This window comes from Neodiprion lecontei, chromosome 6 (genome assembly GCF_021901455.1).
Source record: "Neodiprion lecontei isolate iyNeoLeco1 chromosome 6, iyNeoLeco1.1, whole genome shotgun sequence".
Classification (NCBI taxonomy): domain Eukaryota; kingdom Metazoa; phylum Arthropoda; class Insecta; order Hymenoptera; family Diprionidae; genus Neodiprion; species Neodiprion lecontei.
Genome location: NC_060265.1, coordinates 9,527,011 through 9,547,545, shown reverse-complemented (window position 1 = coordinate 9,547,545; position 20,535 = coordinate 9,527,011). Strand labels below are relative to the sequence as shown.

General features: G+C 35.3%; 1 protein-coding gene across 1 annotated transcript in view; it reads left to right on the top strand.

The window, feature by feature from the left end:
• The window catches only part of LOC107221471, an 85,883-nt gene extending 67,086 nt beyond the window's left edge, over nt 1-18,797 (top strand). The window contains exons 10-12 of the mRNA XM_046744465.1: nt 15,260-15,329; nt 15,959-17,274; nt 18,000-18,797. Of these exons, the coding sequence (XP_046600421.1) occupies nt 15,260-15,329; nt 15,959-17,274; nt 18,000-18,395 (1,782 nt within the window). The 3' untranslated portion in view covers nt 18,396-18,797. The remainder of the gene's footprint in view (nt 1-15,259; nt 15,330-15,958; nt 17,275-17,999) is intronic.
• Nucleotides 18,798-20,535: the final 1,738 nt, after the last annotated feature.

Sequence of the window (20,535 nt, the reverse complement as noted above, 5' to 3'; positions counted from 1 at the left end):
CTCGGCTAATGTGATGTAATTATAATATTATGAAAAACCACACGCTCTGATAATTTAACCTGAAACAACGGCGATTAATCAAACTCCTTGATCGATGTAATCATTTTTGTTTTTGTTGTCTTTTTTTTCTGATGACGATGTTACATTTTCGTTATCGCGGTGCAAAACTGCGCGTGAAATATAATTATGGCTTATCTTCGTTGACCCGAATTTCGCCCAAAAACGATTTCATTTCTTTCAACTGTATAGAGCATTAGCGATTTTCTTTTGCGGCAAACTTTCGGCTAGAAGCTTTCGGCTAATTCTCGTTTTACTTTTTTTTTAAATTTCATGTCGCTTGAAAATGGCAAAAAATTTGATACCTTCAAGCTATTTCATTTCCGGGATTGTTTATCGTTTTGCTGAGAAAAGATTTTCTCACAGATTCACTGCCACAGTTTCTTTCTTGGCATTAGACAATTCAATTATACTGCTGTCCACGAATCTAAATCAATACATCAGTGCAGTGTTGAAAAATTAAATATTCAACTCAAGGCGATAGAAAAAAAAAACAAACAAATATCCCAGTGGAATTGAAGAAAATAAATTTCTCAATAAAATGAGTCATCGCGTAGTGAAATCGAATGAATATACTAGATTTTTTACTATTTTAAAAGTACTTCAAACCGAGAAATCAATGCATCCATAAAACTTCTGCTTATAATCTCAAGTATTTTTTTTTTTTTGTTTTTTTTTATACTTTTTCATCTTGCCAAAGTTTTTAGCAAAATCAGCGCGACGTAAATTGCGAATACATTAATTTGACGAATATACTCAACGACCGCCTACCTCGAAATAAAATTCGCATAAAGTGTAGTTTCTTGACTCACCAACCTGCTTAAGACACACATTTTGGTTGAAAAAAAAGATGGTACAAAATCTCGACTACAACTATAAAGACATCTTGTTCCGTTCTATGCAGATTTTTGATCGGTATGTGCGTATTACACGACAGTGGAACAACGGTACGGATGATAGATTTGACCCTACGCCTCGTATTTCATCCCCTCTTTCATCCGTCCAGCGATTCTCCCACAAACGTACCTGAACGCCTCCAACGAGTACCGAACAATCACCTGGAGGTTCTCCAGTCACGATCGCGCCGTCGAATTTCAAGCAACGCGGCAAAGCTGAAATCACGCACTCCGCGATTTTTACCAAAATTCAAACTTGAAAAACTGTCCTTGTCAACTTGTTCGATAGATTTGACAATGACAATAACCTGCCGCAAAAATTAGTGAATAACTGCGTATACCCTTGTAGGTATTAAAAAAAAAAAAGTCAAAAGAAAAAAGAAGAAAGCCAAAAATTGGAACGAAGGATCGATGAAACATTTTTTTCATTCTTCTTTTCTCTGGATATATTTGTGTAAACATTCTGTCGTTCGGAGTCGATTTATTTGTCAATTATAGTGATGAATTATACTTTCAGATTGCGTAAAATAGTATAATGATAAATTATAACTATCAAGTGATGAAGTTGATAATAATTAGTGATTGTTAGACCGTCGGAATTAGCGATCGGTTCGAAGTATCGCGGTTTTATAAACTCCGGACAGCGTATTCGTGATCCGACATTGCATAAGTAAAAAAAAATTATTTACTATACGCGAGTGCATGTATTATTACAAAATCGACAGTCTATAGAAAATATGCTTTCCCTGTAATGTGGAAATCGTGAATGTTACTAAACGTTCGCATCGTATTGTACAATTTTCATATTACACTTTTGATCAATAATTTCGAAACATTGAGAAAATTCGTCCTAATCTTCTCTGTACTTTTGGTAAGAAAAATAAAAAAATATGCATTTCGCTGTCTGAGTTAAAAAATCTCGTATACTCTGAACAATTTTTCAATAAATTCCATTTCCATTTTGTGTTGTAAAAAATGTGTATGAAAAACTTCGACCGGATTCGACGTTGTTTTTTTTTTTTTAAATCAATTCCTACGCGTTTAGTATGACAAAAAAAAAATTCCCACAAGCTTCGTGCCAATCCCGTTATTCGATCCATTTATTTATCCGTACACCACCTACTTTAACTCGTGGGTTGTTCGAGTTTTGAGTCTACGCATCGAGTCGGCTAATTAACAAATGAAAATATGAGTAAATTAGGCTAGCTGACTCAGTGATCTTCTTCTAATGCAGGGAGGGAAGTTTAATTTCCCCTTGGCGACAAGTAGAGTGTGTCTATCTGACAAAAGTGAAAGACAGCGCCTGGCGTCGATCCAACGCCGATATTTTTACTGAAATACTTTGTTTCCTAGCTATTATTCAGCAATATTTTCTCACCTCCAATTCTGTTTTCATACTGTATGTATAATTTTATTGCGATTCCCACGAACGATATTTGCATAATCCCAAAACGTCGCGAGCAAATCTTTGATTAATCGATATCACATTTAATTATTTGCCGTGCGATGAGTGAGAACGAGAAAAATGATCAAACGTTTGACGGAATTGTAAAAACTTGAGCCCGAAAAGCGCTGTCGTAAAAAATTTGCACGAAGTCATGTCTTTTGACTATATCAATCGATCAAGTTATTCTGCAGTTAAGAAGGTTGATTCACCAATAATTGATACTCTTTATCAAAATCAACGGAGATATCGATTCGAATAACTTGAAAAAATTCTGATTAAATATGATATTTCAAAGCAGATCAGTTGTCTTTAGTAAGATGAAATTTTGAATATGATAAAAACAATCGTAAAACAACGAAACACCGGGCAATGGATAAGTATACTAAAAAAAAATCATAACTAACTGAATTTTCAATATTTTGATTTGAAAATTGACTGAGTAACTCTCGAGACACGGATATTTAAGAAAAAAAAAATATGAAGACACTGCACGATGGAAAAAAAATGTATATTTGAGTGAGTGATGTTGAATTTTTAGAAAGAGAGTGAATTGACGATTTTTACGATATTTCATTATTTATCTTGGATCGAATCAGATTATTTTAGATGTTTTTCACATGAAATTTACGGTGAACATGCAGTGGAGTAATTTCGATCCCGGTGAACAGCGCGTTGCGTTTCGACTATAACGCAAACTTTCACGCCGATTGTATTATATCATACAAAATGAAAATTGTCGTGCTCGGAAATGCCCGTCAATTTATTGACCGGTCAATTCCCGCAACGGAAGTGAGCTGGAGTTGTGACAGAACCGGAAGGGCAAACATGCCCTCCGCTCCCTTCGATCCGCCGTTGCTGTAATTACTCTAATGCACATCGCAACGCGGCGAATCGAATCCGTTCTCCGCAACTGCGTTCACCGATTGCAATGAGAAAAATAAAAATCATTCTAACAACCATTGTCTCGTCACATCGACACGAGTAGAAATTCATCGAGGCAAAAACTGTGCAGATTTATTTAAAAAAAAAGTACTCAACGTTCGGATAAATCGATGAAACGACTAAAATTCATTCAATACCTTACGAATTTCAAAATTGAAAGAACCTGAAGTCAAGATTTAATCTCTTTTCAACTCGGATTTCAGGATTTTGTTATACTATTATGCAATAAAGGTTCGTTGCAAGTTATCTCATGAATTTTGAGCAGTGTAATATGGGGTGGTAGATTTTTTATTCTGATTACAACTGTCAATAAGAATTCATCTCAATTTGCTTTCAGAATATCTTCAATTATTGTGGACATTTTCAAATGCTTCTTTATTCCACTATAAAAATTCTTAAGCTGTAAAAATTCATTATCAAGGCGGGAGTCAAAAATCCGTAATGATCGATTGATAATCGAGATAAGACTATGAATGCATTGTGTATAATAAAAAAGAACGTGGTTATAAATTCGTGGTTTTGAAATACTTGTATAAATATAGTAACAATATTTTCACGCGTAATAAAGAAAACTCCGTGACTGGCGCACAATTTGCCAAGTTATAGTCGGGTTACACATATTTATGCATGTGATAGAAATGTTCTTACGGTTAGGCGTGCAGGTTCAGCTACTCGTATAATACGTATACTAATATGCCGGAGGACGACGCGCTGCAAAGTGGAACAAAATTGGCGTGAGAGTGTGCCACGGTTTAAATTACACAGATCTTTTACAATATGCATAGATATGTTATAAACGAGTTCCGCAACTCGCAGCCTTGGGTGTCGCGGATCTTCTTCTCGTCTGAAAAAGGCACGTGCTCAACTACGTACTTCGGATGTACGCGGTGTTTACGAATTCTTTTTCAGCTATACCGCAATCTACGCTAAATATTGCCTGACCTAGCCTTCGATAGAATAATTCACATTTATCGGAATTCAAATAATGCATGAATAATTAATAATATTCATTCTAACGCGGCATCATTTTTTTTCTGTTTGTATTAATACAGAGTTAGTAAAATGAAAAAACTGAAATAAACTCGTTTTTATACAAAGTACCATCGATTTTGAGAAAAAAAAATAAAAATAAAAATTATTTTTCATCGTACCACTTCGTACATTCTATGTATATTACCATACCAAACACTTTTTTCTTACTTTTCTTACGGAAAATCGCATGTTTCCTTTTTTTTGGTAAATTGACAGGTAGATAGTAAAATATTTACCAAGTAATACCGAAGGTATTATTATTAATGTGTAAAAAAAAATTGTTATTATTCAACGGTATATTTTTTGAAAGATTACTGGACAGATTCAAATCTACCAGCCGGAATACCCGAAAAAGTCAGGGAATTTGAGATTTCAAAAAGTGTACGAATCCTGTTAATTTATATTCACATTGGATGAGGAACATATTATCGATAGTTTAATTTAAAAAAACAAAAATAAAATTAACAAAAAAAAACTCGATTAAACTAAACTAATGTAACAAGAAACACCGGGACTTTAGTATTAACGATAGAATCGCTCCACAGTCTGACACCAGTCTTCGGGTGCTCTTTGGTGAATAGACAAGCTAATCTAGACCCAGACACAGGTGTGCATATAACAGGGTTTGGAAACAATGCCGGGCTCTTAAGAGCGTCTGCGAATTTAGTACGTGAATAAAGGAGGCGGGAGTTTCTTTTGTCAAATTTTTTATTTTCCTCTTTTTTTTTCTCGTTTTTCTTTTTTATCACTCATTTTTCTCCAACGAGGTGCGTCAACGATATCGAACAGACCTTTTTCACTCCTTACATAGGCACTTGACGAGGCGTGCCTTGTCAGCCTTGCTTTTCTATCGATTATATTTATCTTCTCATTCTCGTCCGATTTTCGATTAGGAACTATATACGCGTAATTATTCTCTCTTTTACGGCGTAGTTTAAGGTGAAGTTATCGATGTGGAAATGTAGGAAAATAGAAGGTTCGATACGTGAAATTAAACGTATAAAATTTAAAAAATAAAAAAAAAAAACGCGTAACACTGTTTTAACAAATTTTACAATGCATAAATTTGAAATATGAAGCAGTCGAAATGTAAAATGGTAAATTGCATAAAATCGAAACATAAAATATCTGTTGCTTATGTACTCGTATTTTCATTCATTTTGACGATTCTATATTCTCGCTTCCTGTTGAAAATTCGATATTGTGACTCTTGAATCCTACTTTCTGATCTTTCAACATTTTCACCCCTTACCCGTAATTCAAATTCGAGCATGTAAAGCTGTGTTGAACCTACCTAAGTTAATTCTTGTGACCCCCCAGCGTTGAGTAAAGTCGGCAAGACACGCGATCTGATTGCGGAGTCGAATTAAGCCAGTGAAGAGCTACGCTACTAAGGCGCAACTGTTATTACATTAATATTTAATTAGCTCTTTTGCCGACAATGTGTATGTATGCATATATAGGGCATTCTATGACATCACGATCAACATACTACGTCGATGTCTCAGATTGGCTTTATAATTTCTTCTGTGAAAAACGAAATCGCAATTTTCTTCAGAATTTTTCGACCCAGCATATCTGAGATATGATTTAAAAACTGCAAAAAAAAAAAACCCCACTGTATAAAATCTTTAAAAGTTCAGAAAAATTTTATAGAATATAACAAAATTTTTGACACCTATTAGAAGATGGAAATTTTATAACTTCGATAGATAAATAAGAAAAATGAAGAAAAAAAATTATTGCTACTGGGAATGAACATTTTCTTGTTCATTCTTATGTCAAATAGTAATTTATATTTTTAAATGTTTTTTCTCACGTCCAAAATGCAATTGAATGATAATAATTTTTCATGTCTTTTTTTATTCATCTTTCGAAGTTATGAAATTTCCATCTTCTAATAGGTGTCAAAATTTTTGTTATATTTCATAAGATTTTTCTGAATTTTTTTAGATTATAGAAATTAAATACATTGACGTAGAGTCTTGAGATCGAGATTTCATGGAATAACCCATATATGTATAGGTACGTTAAATACTCTGTTGTACGTGTCTAATTCCACGGGTTGTTTAATTCACTCGCGGTTACCTGAACGCGGGAATCAGCCAAGCCGAGTAAAATTCATTACGCGTGTAAGATTTGAAATTCGAACCTGTTCGATGACATGTAAGTTGAAAAGTGTTGTTAGGCATTATTTCTGTCCATTATCCAGGCTGCGGATCCAAAATGTTTCAACGCATCGCGTAAAGAGACGGATCGGCACCGCGTGATATATTAGAGAGAGTCGAATAACACGGCCAAATTACGAATTCGAGTCGCTAATGACGTGCCGTAAATAAGGTTGCATGAGCAACCGGTATAATCAGCGTTAGGTCGGTATATGTACGAGCATCTGGATTACTTTTATTTGGCACGTGTGTAATCCAAGACGCGAATTATCCTTAATGCCAGTTTCTATTTCGCGATAAAGGAACGATCCATCATCGAGCTTTATGATTTATTTTTTTTTTTATATCCGCGACGATCTTTTTCTTTTCTTTTTTGTTCCGATATTGCAATTATTAAAGAATACAAACTGTGCCAGACAAGACGGCATTCGATAATTGAAAAGGAAAATTAAAACAGGCCGAAAGTGCCTGAAACCAAATATTCAAAAGATGGAGTATGGCTGTTTTATTTTCGCTTATCGCTTGAATTCGTCTGTGGAATTCTTTTCGAAAAAAATTGCACTCACAGCCTTTTCTAATTCTCATCTTCAATCAGACAAGTCTATAAATTAGGTAAAAGCAAAACCTACAAGTTCAGGACAAGAAAATCACAATAATGATAATATTAACGTGCGAGGGCTTATCGTCTAATCAAATTTTACAAAAACTCCAGGAATCGAATGATTCGTCAAACTTTTTTATATTATAATCTTCTCATCATTGAAAATTGTACAAAGTATTGAAGAAAAATCACGAAAATTACACGCATTGGAGGAAAAGAATTTCTTCACTTTATTCAAATACAGCGCAAGACCTATTTTTATTTTCCATTCGAACAAGTGCCATTTGTATCGGTAACAAAATTTGCTCAATACAACAATTCGTCTTGTCGAATAAAACCACATATATTTGGAGAAACAGAAAAATTCTTACGCCATATGCAGTAAATACAAGATATTTAAACCAGTATGCACAATTCAACTAAGAATCGATAAAAATCCTAGCGAATTATCGTAAAAACATATCAACCTCGTTCGTTTCAAAAAGAGAAATAAGTACATCTGGGCTCGCGTGGCAGACTCGTACTGCGGCATAAATGTCTAATGGGTTTGAAAAAATAAAATTGATGATCTGAGTGTACGCACATGTGTATATTAGGAAGGATACACAGTCATATGGGTGTAAATCATTCGCACACTCGTCTTTATGAGACGGATTGTATTTAACCTGAAATCCTAGTTGCGTTGTCAGGTTGTCCCTACTTCATATATAACCCATGTATGTATACGTTACAGGCATGTTATACACCTGCGGCATCATTATTCCCCTGTCCTCTAGACATTGTAAAATGCGTATACTTATTGTATATTCATGCGTCTATAAGTCTTGCTGTTGTATGTGAAAAAGCACAAGGAGATGTCATCGAATCGCAGGATATATACATATATATCCTATACATAACATATATATGATGTATGCAGTATGTACATATACACACATAATTCGCGAATTTACGCTCACGTTCGCAGCTGCTTTCGCTGTAAGTGGACGAAATCGAGTTCAAGGAGATAGAAATGGCACATTTAACGTGCTGAAAGATACATGGACACGCTAATATTTCGCGAAAGGATCGACTAATTCGCGTGGAGACTTTTTTTCTTTGAGGATAACCGGTACGTGAGATCGAAATTATCGGCAGGTTGTAATTATTTTAACGTTAAAGATTCAGGCTTTTAGAACGACGAAATCTGACAGACTGACTTCCGAATTTTTGCGAATCGTTTCAGTCCGTTAGCTATCGGCAATTGGTAACGTGAATGTCATGAATTTGGAAAAATTGCCATATCTTTTCGTCCAGTATAAATATGTTTCACTGTATTGAACAAAAAGAAAAAAAAAAAAAAACATACAGGGGAACGAGTGATTTTACTTTTTTGATTCACCTACGAATTCATCGTGGTTGATAATTTTATTTGAATCGACGTATTAAAACTTGCGGTTTTATTCGATTAAATTAAAGGATTTTCATCGCAAAACTGAATGCAAATAATTTGAATTCATTTATTCCAGCCAATTAGAGATTCGATAAAATAAACCGATTATATTTATCAAGGTATAGGAAATATTTAAGCTGATACAAAAAGGACTATAAATTACAATTCAAACAGTCTCTTAAAAATAGTTAGTATATTCATTTGGTTACAGACGACGATAATATTTTTTATCAATTCAAACGATTAATGCATTTTATTCAAATATATTTTCGCTAGCTAGATTCAAGTTCCGAGCCTCATTGAATACATCGTAATGAAAAGAGTATTACTCGTTATTGCAAATAATGTTTTTCAGTCTATACGACGATCGAAAAATTGTTATTTCTTCGTTTTCATGCAAACTATGTGCACGTAGGTGGCAGTAAAACTGTTACAGATATATGACGTGATCGATCAGGCGGTCAATATACTCGTATATGTAAATATACGTATATGTCACGTACCACGGTCGTTGTTTAATCAATACGATAGAAAGTGGCGATTTTCTCATCCTAATTTCCACCTGCCAAGCGCTTGCACTCGGCTCGTCTTTTTCCCCCCCGATGATATCACCATTACATCGTTAATATCCGCAATGCAAGCTTGGAATTACTCCTGATCGTTGATTGCTGGGGATTTTACGTTATGAAATAAAACGGAAATGGCTTGTACCGTAGACATTATATTCTCAACGACAGAAATGAGCAAGAGAGGGGAATTAAAGAGACGGATAAGGATCGGCTGCGGATACGCACGTCAGACACTCGACGCGGCATTATCACTTACATTGCGAATCGATCATTTAGGAAGAGTCTGCCTACGGTTTCGCCCACGTTGGACTCAATCCCTACATTATACTTATATCTCAAAATGCGCAGAACGCACATAGGCATGTAGGTATGTACGTACGTTGTACACGAACGGTTTGCCGTTCACTGCCAGTTGCGAACTGTTGCCTTATACCTTCTGAACCGGGACTTGACGGAAATTGCGAAATAATTATCCTCTTTGTCCTGGATATAATAATAACCGCAGCAATAATTGTTCTCCATAAAATACGCCCAGATTAATTTCTTTGCTCGGTGATCGTCCAGAGTTTCTATTATTATATATTTTTTCGGTATATTATTTCGTTATTTTTTTCCTTGTCATTATCAACAACGATGAAAAATACGATTTGCAATAATTCATCGATTAGCTTGGACTCTGGACTCGAAGAACTTGGAACACATGTATCGTTATTAATATCTTTTTATTTCCCATCGGTATAATCGCATCAGTGTTTTGATTACACGCGTGCTGACTTTACCGTTTAAAATATCGTAGACGAGAGTTTATCAGCTGATATTCGAAGTCAAGTAATGGGGGATATTTTATAATACAACGCGACCGATTATTATTCGAGGTGCGCAGTGGAAACGGACGGTCGGAGTGCACGTCTGCTGCAAAAGTACGTTTGGCACATAACGTATGAAATAAAAACAAGATAGTTATCGACAAGGAATACAAGTGAATAAGTTTTATGTACGCGATGCGGAAAGTGAAAAGTGTCGTAATTTACCATCATTAGTGGAGTTTGCGAAGAGGAGGAAACATTGTTAATCAACGACGAAACAAAAAACCGACATGATGGTGATCTCGCAAAGGGATGCTAATATTTCGTCGAACATTCGCGCCATCATAAAACAATTAAATCTAAACCCGGTCGAGCGAAGAAATTACTTGAACAGAGAACGGGATAATAAATCTAAGAAAAATGGTAAAATCAACGGCAGTCATGTGACGAAAATTAATATCGGGGTTTACGGATACAACGGCGATTACGAACAGAGCCATAATCAACCGAAGCTGAGATCGAACGCGAGGCAGAGAATCGTTGTGACGAAGGTAAAAGAACACTTGAAATTCGGAGTTCATTGTCATGTATTGAAAGTTATTAATTATTGTCGAAAAAGATCGTATAATATTTAGTTGTCAAAGAGCTCTATGAAGCTCTTTTATTTCGTCAACTGGAACAATTTTATCATTAAAAGTTTGAATGTTTTTAACCAATTTTTGTTTTCAATCGTCCATTTGATTATAGTTTCAATTTTGAAAATATTCTATTTCGGAGAGATATTTTCCAAGTATTGCTTGTACGCTATTACATATGCCGAAAAAAAAAGAAGAAAATTGCTATGTTGAATTCGAGACGTTTCTATTTCTTCTACAATTTTACTAAATTTACGTGAATATTTATGAAGCTCTTACGATGAATTATTTTAATGAGATCAATATACTTACATCAGTTTTCTTGATGTACCGAGGTACTTCAGAAACAAGAGCGCAAGACGTAACGAAAAAAAATGAATAACATGAAAAAATGAACGGAAGTTGTTTCTACCGAGACCCAAAGAACGTTTATGAGGTCGACGAAAAAAAAATGACCCGCTTGGCAAAGAAAGACCTATATACGGTTTGAGCGTTCAGCACAGCGCATTTTAACGCCCATTTATTATACAAACCGACGGTGAGCTGTCGTAATATATTAATAAAAGGTTCGTAGGTTTTACATTAACGGGTGTATATGAGTTTTAATTCTACAACATTTAGCTGAATGCTGTGCATTCAAGATGTCGACGTTTTGAAATATAAGTTAGAAAGTACAAATTACTGCGTTACAATGTATATATATATATAAAGGTATTATGGACTTGACGAAACGTGAAAAGATCTCATAAAACGGAAAGCAACATATATATATATATATATGTATATAAATAATAATAATTTTTTATCTTTTATAAGACCGCATCAAATCTACGCTGCAGTTTGCTGTATAAAATAACGCAAAAATTTTTAGGTTTCATAGTCGCTAATCCACACCGGGGTATAATGTTAAAATGTATAATTAAAATACACAAATGCCTGGAGAAGCCTGTCATTGGAAATTTGCATTTTTAAATCCCGGAAGAACGTCGCGTTACATGTTTATCCGTAATTATATGATAATAAAAAAAAGATGATCACTTTTACTATCGTTGTATATGAAATTTAGATTTTAGAAAACCTTGCTGTATAATTGTTGAAATCTGTGACTAGAGTAATTTTACGTATGTAGTCGAAATTTCCGTATTCACGGAACAGGTTTTCTGTATATATGTATATGTAGATATATTATATTATTTGATTTCTCGGCATGTGATAAAAAAACAAAAACCCGTTCCCCGTATACGGAAATTTCGACTACATACATAGAATAAATATATATATATATAACAAAATAATGAGAAAAGATTCATAGTATCATCAAAAAAAAAAAAACATTGAATTTTTTTGTAAGTTCAACTTTGACCTCGAATAACTTTTGAAGGAGTGTGACTATCGAAAACTTTGTAAGGACTTTTTTTGTCGAGCGTCAAATTTCCTACAAAAATGTGCTTTGGTCCGCTAATTCAATGAGCCGTTGCAAAAATACGAAATTGCAAAATTTAAAAAAATTTATTCCTGTGTTATTTGAACGGGAAATAGAAATTCCCGATGCGCGACCTCTTAATAATAATATTAAGGGCTCTGCTTTTTACAGGCGTCTTTTCACACCTTCTCGGAAGTTTTTATGTGAGGATTTTGAAAAAAAAATTGGCCGTTTTTTTGAATCAGCCTAATATATATATATATATATATATATATATATATATATATATCTAAAATCTCTTACATATATATGTATATAGACTTATTAAAGTACCAGCTGACGATTCGGGCTCGATTTCATTCCTGATTCTTACAATTATAAACAAGTTATATGTATGCATCAGTCAGGTTTCGATATAATCTTATCAACGATATACAATCTCACGAAGAAATATGACGATCGTTTTATACTTAATTCGATAAAATTGAAACAGGTGCGAATAGGGTCGGTGAAAATATTCTTTTCTAGACGATTCTGTACATCCATATAAATACGTTTTTCTGAAGCAATGTTTCCCAAATAAGACGTTTAGAATTATTTATCAGATTACTTATATTTTTATACATTCGTTACGCATTTACGTTGCTTTTCTGTATCAACGTCCCATCATTTTGCTCTGCAGATGAAGATCGAAACCGTTCATTATTGATAATACGCACCTGTAGTATAACGTATAACCAGCAACCATTAATTTCGGAGAAAATTACCGCACTAAGAGACGGTGATAATTGCTTACATAGTTGTGTTTGTCGAGAAGCTGCTTCTTCCTACTGGCGAGCTGATGCGGCTTTTTGATTAAATTAATGCGCCCCTCGGTGAAAAAAAAAGAAGGTATTACATAAATTCACCTCGCGTACCTGACAGCTTGCTCACATAGCAATGGCTGTACGTATATTTCCATTCTTTTTTCAACACTCGATCTGTTCGCTGCACGATTCTTTGACTGGAAAATAGACCAGAGAAAATGTTCATCGAGTAACTCGGAGTGTTTAGTTTCTACGAATCCTGAGAAAATTACTCGAAGGGAGCAAAAAATTTTCAACAAATTTATGCAAAATATGCGAATTTCGTGTAAACTTCTACGTAATTAATTCGTCGTATGTTTTGCATAAATTTGTTGAAATCTTTTTATATATAAGGCATTCCACCCCAAACCGGCTGACGTCCTGACCCTCTTTATTTATTTTATTTATTTTTAAGCACGGTGTAGAGTGTACAAAAATATCAAATTTTTAGATCAAGATGAAAGTGGGAAAGCTTCTGATTTTTAAGCTACAGGCGAAACAAGTAACTAAAATGTGAGAAAATTCGGATCAAATACAAATTTCGAATATACAAATTTATATTTTATACGGTTTTTAAACGGAGAATAATGTTTGTTCAAGAAATACGAGTTGTCTAATTCTAACGAAAAGACCCGTCATTGGTCAGTCATTGATCCTAGTTTCGTCCGAAGAAGTTACGTATCTACCTAACTCACGCTTTCTAACTAACGATAAAAAAAACTGTAACTATAGATTACGGCTACCAAACACTATCACAACCTCCATTTTGTAATCTGGTTTAATATAAAGCGAGGTGAAGAAAAGGTGGCAAAGCAATGACCTGTTGAAATATTTTGTTAATCTTTGGTCTATGTTCGAAATTTCGTCTTTTCATTACCTTTCATCTGTAATCTACGGAATTGTTCTGCGTTTTTTTTTTTTCTACGACTATCTTGATCAAAGTTTTCCCAAATTTATTTCTTTTGTTTATTTTATTTTATTGACTTTATACTTGATGTTTATATACTGTACAATATTCTTCCACCAGCGAAAATAACTAGTATAATATATCGGTATCGGATAGATTTTCTTCGGTCAAGAAATAACCTGCAGAATTTTGTCAGATCTAAGCCTTGGCATATTTCAGATAATTCTCCCTGAAATTCGTCGATTAATTAACAAGCAAAGTCCCGATCTAAAAGTTTTGAAAATTTTCACTCCGAGTTACGACGAGTTGAAACAAAAATCCCACTTTCAAAACCGATTTCAATAATTCGTTGAGAAAAGTATTAATTCTTTTTCAGAATACTCAGTCTTAGCTCAATGCAACATTCTACCGCATAACTTTTCCAATCGTCATTTTAACAACATTGGAAAGTCATCATAAATTATATAATCATACAGTAATAGTTACGAATACGTATATATAACGTCCCGTGAATAATTTTTCAGTCAATTCAGGAGAAAGTTTTACCGTGTTTGTCATCGAGTTTTTCACCCAAACTTTGATGTAATTGCAGAATACAGTGAAAATCTTACGGCAAAACAAAACGGACAGATCACGGATAAAAATTGAAATCTTTCACCAGCAGTAGCCGTGAATTTCAATTTCTTTTCTCCATCTTCTATTTCGTTGGTCATTTTTTTTTTCTCCTATACTATTTAGGATTATTATTGCTATAGCAATCCATTATATCGCGATGTTCGAACACACATTGCGGCTTGAAAAATTATCAAGTTATACTCATACAGTTACATTGCATACCGACATATGTAAAAACTATCACGCTGATGCTGCAAACCTTTGACCGATTTATTTGGATTTACTATGTGCAGATTAGATCACCGCGTCTGCTGCTAAAAATAATCAGGCAAATATCCTGTTTTTTTATTTATTTCTTTTTTTTTCTCAGCCCCCGTATTTGAATAGTGAAAGATTCTTCAAACAACAGCTCTCGCGGATTACTGTACATGCGATAAAGGCATACAGAATAATCATCCGCTATTATAGTTGATGTATTATAACGCCGCGAGAATAAAAATAATTATGCTTGCGTACATAAATTTTTTTTTTTTTTTTTTTTGCGAGAGTTTACCAACTCTTATATTAAAATATCGATAAAACTATACCTAATACTGCAGTAGATAAAAAAGGAAGAATTCATGTTTGTTATTTAAAAAATACGTTAACCGTATGCAACCTACATTTAACGCGTAAACGTGTGACACGAATTGCTGAATTCGAAAGAAAATTGGAAATCGAATTTCGTGTCATTTACAAAATTCAATCTTATGTAAATAGTGCATTACGTAATTTTTAGTCAAATTTAAGACTCAGATATATGTATACTTCTTCATTTTTCGCTACCAGATTCGTCACTGAAACGAAATAATAAAATGTTTTTTTCTCTCATTTTCTTTTTACAGTCGACCACGACGAAATCCACGACCGAACATGTAAGCCAAACTATAAGGTCACAGACGAAAGAAGATTTACGTAAGTACAAAATTATAAATTTTCCAAATTTTACTGAAATCATACTTTTATGTTTTCTATTTTTATTTTTCGTTGTTCGGAAGTATTTTGGAGTATTATGAAATACATTTGACAAATGCTAAATTTCACTTTGAGTACTGTTAATAATAGGGTAGGGGTAAATAACTAGAATTGTCAATTCGAGAAAAGACTAGAATAACGAATTTTCATCGACGCGAAAATTTTATTCGTATAATTTGAAAATTTGTAAAGTTCAAGTACAGAAAATTGAAAACATAGTAAGTCGAAATGAAGAAAGAGAAAGTACGGAAAGATCAAAACATCAAACAGCATAATCGAGAATCTGTACACGATTTTATATTATCGAGAGGAATTCTGACGATTCTACAGTTTGGCATTCCAAGTTCTGACCTTTCTAATCCTTTACTTCTCCATACTTCGACTTTTAAAATCTTTAAATTCTATATATCGAGTTTGCGCTTTTCTAAAAATTCGTCATTTTAGCCCTTCGATTTTTTCCATTTTTCTACATTTTTACCCCCACCCTGAGTAATACGATGAAAAAATGATGTGGAAAAGCAAACTTGCGAATCGACAAAACTGACAATTTTTCTCCTCGAAAATTACAGCGGAGCTTGAAAGCGAGCCCTTGAACCACACGGCGGCGATGCACCGAATGAACGTGAGGCCAAAGAACCGCCGTTTGCCTCGACGAGTAGCGCCGCAGAAAATCGGACCATCGTCAAACATCCCGACGATATCCGAGGGTTCGGACACCTTGGACAGCCTGGAGACCCTGGGAAGCGTTACGGATTCGCCGATAGAATCGCGGAACGTGACGGTGATCAGAAAGTCGTCAAGCCGTCTGAGTAAGACGACGGATATATTCGGTGAGCTCGAGGCGAAACTGAGCTCACCCGGAAGCGCGCTTTCGAAGTCGCCGGACAGCCTTGAGAACAACGGGACGATTCTATCCCTGCCTGTAGAGGAAAGCGGGCAGTTCGGAGATATGATAAAACCGGTGACGAGGAAGCTGTCCAACCGGATATCGAAGGGCTCCGACATATTCGCCGAGCTCTCGTCGAAGCTGCCGAGGAGAAGATCCTCGGTAAATCGTCAGTCAAAGTCGCCGGACAGCCTCGACAACACCTGGTCGAAATCGACGGACAGTTTCGAGCGACTCGACGAGTCGAAGGAGCCGCGCAAACCGATTCCGATGAGGAGGACGCTCAATCACCAAATATCGAAGTCGTCGGACAGGGTCTCAAAGTCCTCGGACAGCCTGGAGAACCTGGACAACCTCCCGGCGAACCTGAACACGGTTAACAGCGACGACTCGATCGAGAGACGGCGGAACAGCTACGAGCTTAGGAACGTTCAGAGGTCGAGCAGGGCGATGTCAAAGTCCTCGGAGAGCTTCGAGGTACTTGAGGAGGGCGAGAGGCGGTCCGAGGACGCGGAGGAGACGCAGCGGGGACTCGCCGGGTCGGCGGAGAGCCTCGACAAGACGGATGAGGTAGCGCGGGAAAAAACCGAGGCGAAACGATCGAGCTCGGACCTCAGCAAGCGGTGCTGGAGGCCCGGTAAACGGACCACCGTTTCGTCCGAGAGCTCGGACAATATTGAGCTCGACGACGAGCTGGAGAACCGGAGGGCGAGGAGACCGTCGAAGAGGATCGCGAGCACGAGTCTTGGCGACGCTGTTTTACCGGCTAACGATGATACGGAGAGGAAATCGGCGCCGATACAGACGAGAAAGAATTCCAGATTTCAAAAGTCTTCGGAGAGCTCCGAACTCGGCAGCACCGACACCCTCGATTCTGATAAGAAGAACAAATCCTCGACGAGCACCGAGACCCTCGATAGTCTTGAGAAGGACGTCGAGCAAGACCCGAGGGAGGAGGAGGAGATCACCGACACCGTTGTCGAGAAAAGGCAGACACGCGTAAGGGGAATAGTTTTTTTTATTTATTTATTCATTGTTGTTTTTGTTTTTATTATTATTACTGCTTCTTTCGTCAAACAATCATTTTTCTTTATCTCGCTTGTCATTCTAGTATCGCTACCATTTATTTTTAACATTCTAACGTACCAACTAGCTTTCATAACTAATCACTTTTTACAAAACTATTAAAATATAAAAAGCCTTTTTTTAATTTTGCGTATCTCAGATTTATATTGAAAAGTTCTTCAAATTTGATTCCGTACTCGCGAGAATCGGTGATTCGAATTTCAAAAACCTCACTGCGGAATAATTGTTCAAACTATTCGTGATAACGAACGTGACTAAATTTTACGTAAAAAAAACAAAAACGGCAAATCGAACTTTGAAACCGATTCTCCTTTTTCAAGAACTTTTATCATTCGATCATGGAATGTTTCCAGTACTTGAAAATTCGGCAATACCTTTGCAAAATAATTGAGACAAAATTTATCTGGTTGTAAAAAATTTCGCAGAGTTTTTCGGATAGAAATATTTTACCGAGGAATTAATTGTTTACAACACTTTGCTCTATCAATCAGACGACGTGAGATAATTTGTAACCGAAAGTTCGCATCGGATACACAAATCGGTGCTTACAATTAACGCGAATATAAGCTTGCTAAAAAGATATCGCTGTTCGCTTACCCGGGACGCTTTGCTTAAAACCCGGATCGGCTGTTTTTCAGGACGCGTGGGCAGGTCAAGTTCAGCAGACAGATTCGAACGTCCTCGAAGTGGAGGAAACGAAATCGCTTATATCAGATAAATCCTACTGGCGACAGTCTTCGGACGTTAAGGAGAACATAGACATACACCAGCTGTTGGCGATAACGATCGTTCAACACATCGCGGACAATGGGAATCAAAGAAACTCTGTAATCTTTCCAAAGAAGAAATTATCCTCGCCTCCAACTTCGCCTGAGAAGCAGCAAGACGACAACAAAATAATGTTCAACAATTTGCTTGCCAGCAAAAACGACGAGGATTTGCAAAACATGTTGAATGGAAATATTTCCGAAGTATCTACCGACACTAAAAGCTTTAAAGAGAAACTAATTATGTTCGAAAAGCTTGGCAAATGAGAGCTTACAATATGCATTTCATAAACTATTATATCAAGCTGTAATCGCTGCTGCCACTTCTGCTACTGCTTATACGTATGTATGACATGTACATAAATAATTTTTATCGAATTTTCTCTACTTTCATGTTCTCTTATACGCATATCCTTCTCGAATTCTTGGATTTCGTTTTGGATTTTATACATAAAGCTTGTTATTTGAGAAAATTACGTTGATACTTTTCGTTTCACCTCTATTCTTTAGTTCATATATTTTATGTAAGAAAAATCAATAATAATATTATTATTATTATCATTGTTATTATTATTATTATTATTATTATTTGTACACAATTATTATTGCGTGTGAATTTTTGTATACCTAATGTAAAAAGATGACGTTATATAAACCTAATTATTTAAATCTCTGCTTCAATTTTTTTGCTATTCAATTGTATTATTGTATATTACTATAATAAGCATATAATGCAGACTTGCATTGAAACTAGGTGCCTACTTCCTGGAAAACTAGTAATCTAGAAACTCTGAAATTTTCAGGGACTCGTTTATCACGCGTAAAAACCTGAAAATCTCAGGGAATTTTTAGACAGTCACGGAAATTGAGCCGACAAACACGAAATAACAAATTTCTTACTGTACTAAAAATCATTTCAAACGAGGTCTTTAAAATTGTAGTCCCGATAGACCTAGAAACATTCTCACGTTGCCTGGAAAAACTTGGTATTCTCAGAAAATTTTACTCCTAGATTTGGGTAGACACCATGTGTAAAAGTATTTCTTCGTTTTCGTACACCTCCTATAATATAATTAGCTCTAAATTTTAGTTCGCTTCCGTTTTCCTCCGCTTGTTCAGTACCTTTAAAGTATTCAGTTAAGAAACGGAAGACTAAATACGGATATTTGTGAAAGTTTGAGCAAAATTTGGACCAGATAGAAAACGCAATGTAAATTGTATACCTTTGGACCGGTATGAGAAAAAAGATAGACGCTAAAAATGACGTCACTGATATGACACGATGATGAAAATCTTACGACGACTATCGATTTGCAAACACATTAAAATTGGTAAAATGGTAAAGAAAAATCCGTATGTAGGTATACGTGATATTGTATAGCAATCAAGTAGAAAATTGTTGATATCCTGATAATATATTTACTAAAATAGTTTTCCTATACATATTACATATGTATATATATATCAGTTTCAGCGATTTCGATACAGAGTACGTAACTTGATGTCTCGAATCGGGTTCGCTGTGAGATCGGCTTATCGTAGAATACGATCCACCATGGCCTGATTGAATAAAGAACAAATGAGGCTGTACTAATAGAAATGGAAATTTCAATTTTCTACCCATGTAGAAAGGCTGAGTTATGCGCTGAAAGGTCAACACTACAGTATCCAGCAAAAGTTCAACGGTTTCAAATAATTACTTTTGTTATTATTAAAAACTGCTATTCTGTATTCCGTTCAACTGTTTGATCTCTCAAATGTCCCATTTTTTATTTTTACGTTATATTAAAAGAAAAGATACCTATTTTTTATTACACAATAACAAAGGTTTGAGCGCGATGAATTATATTCTTCTACTACCGGTAATAGGCCCGACTGTATAATTATTCTCACATGTTCTGTTCCTTCTTCTGACAGGACGTCAATTACGCCCTGTCTCAATATTTCATATAAAATATATGGTTGACAGAGATTAAATAAGTACTATAATTAATGTCTGCATGTTTCTACATATTGTATTGTAAACATATCTATTAGGCATGTGTTAGTAGATGCGTGACCTGTAAGCTTCAGGCATAAATTTCACTTTATAATTATCGTTTTTTCATACTAGACGATCTAACGTCGTCTGGTGACTTTCTGTTTTATTGAACAACTCCAGCTGAAGTTGAAACAAATATGAAGCGAGCGTAAAGTTAAAAATTCTTTATCGCAAAGGGGTTAATTTATTCGAAACTAATTTATCTTAGCATTGTGACCATCGAGGATTGAGAAATTTATGGTACAACTGCATATTCGTATTTAGAATAGATTCACAAAATCCGAAGCCAATGTCCCGCCAAACCTATATTCCAATTTCACACAGTCCTGATAAAAAAAATTGCAAAACTTGACATGGAATGAAAAC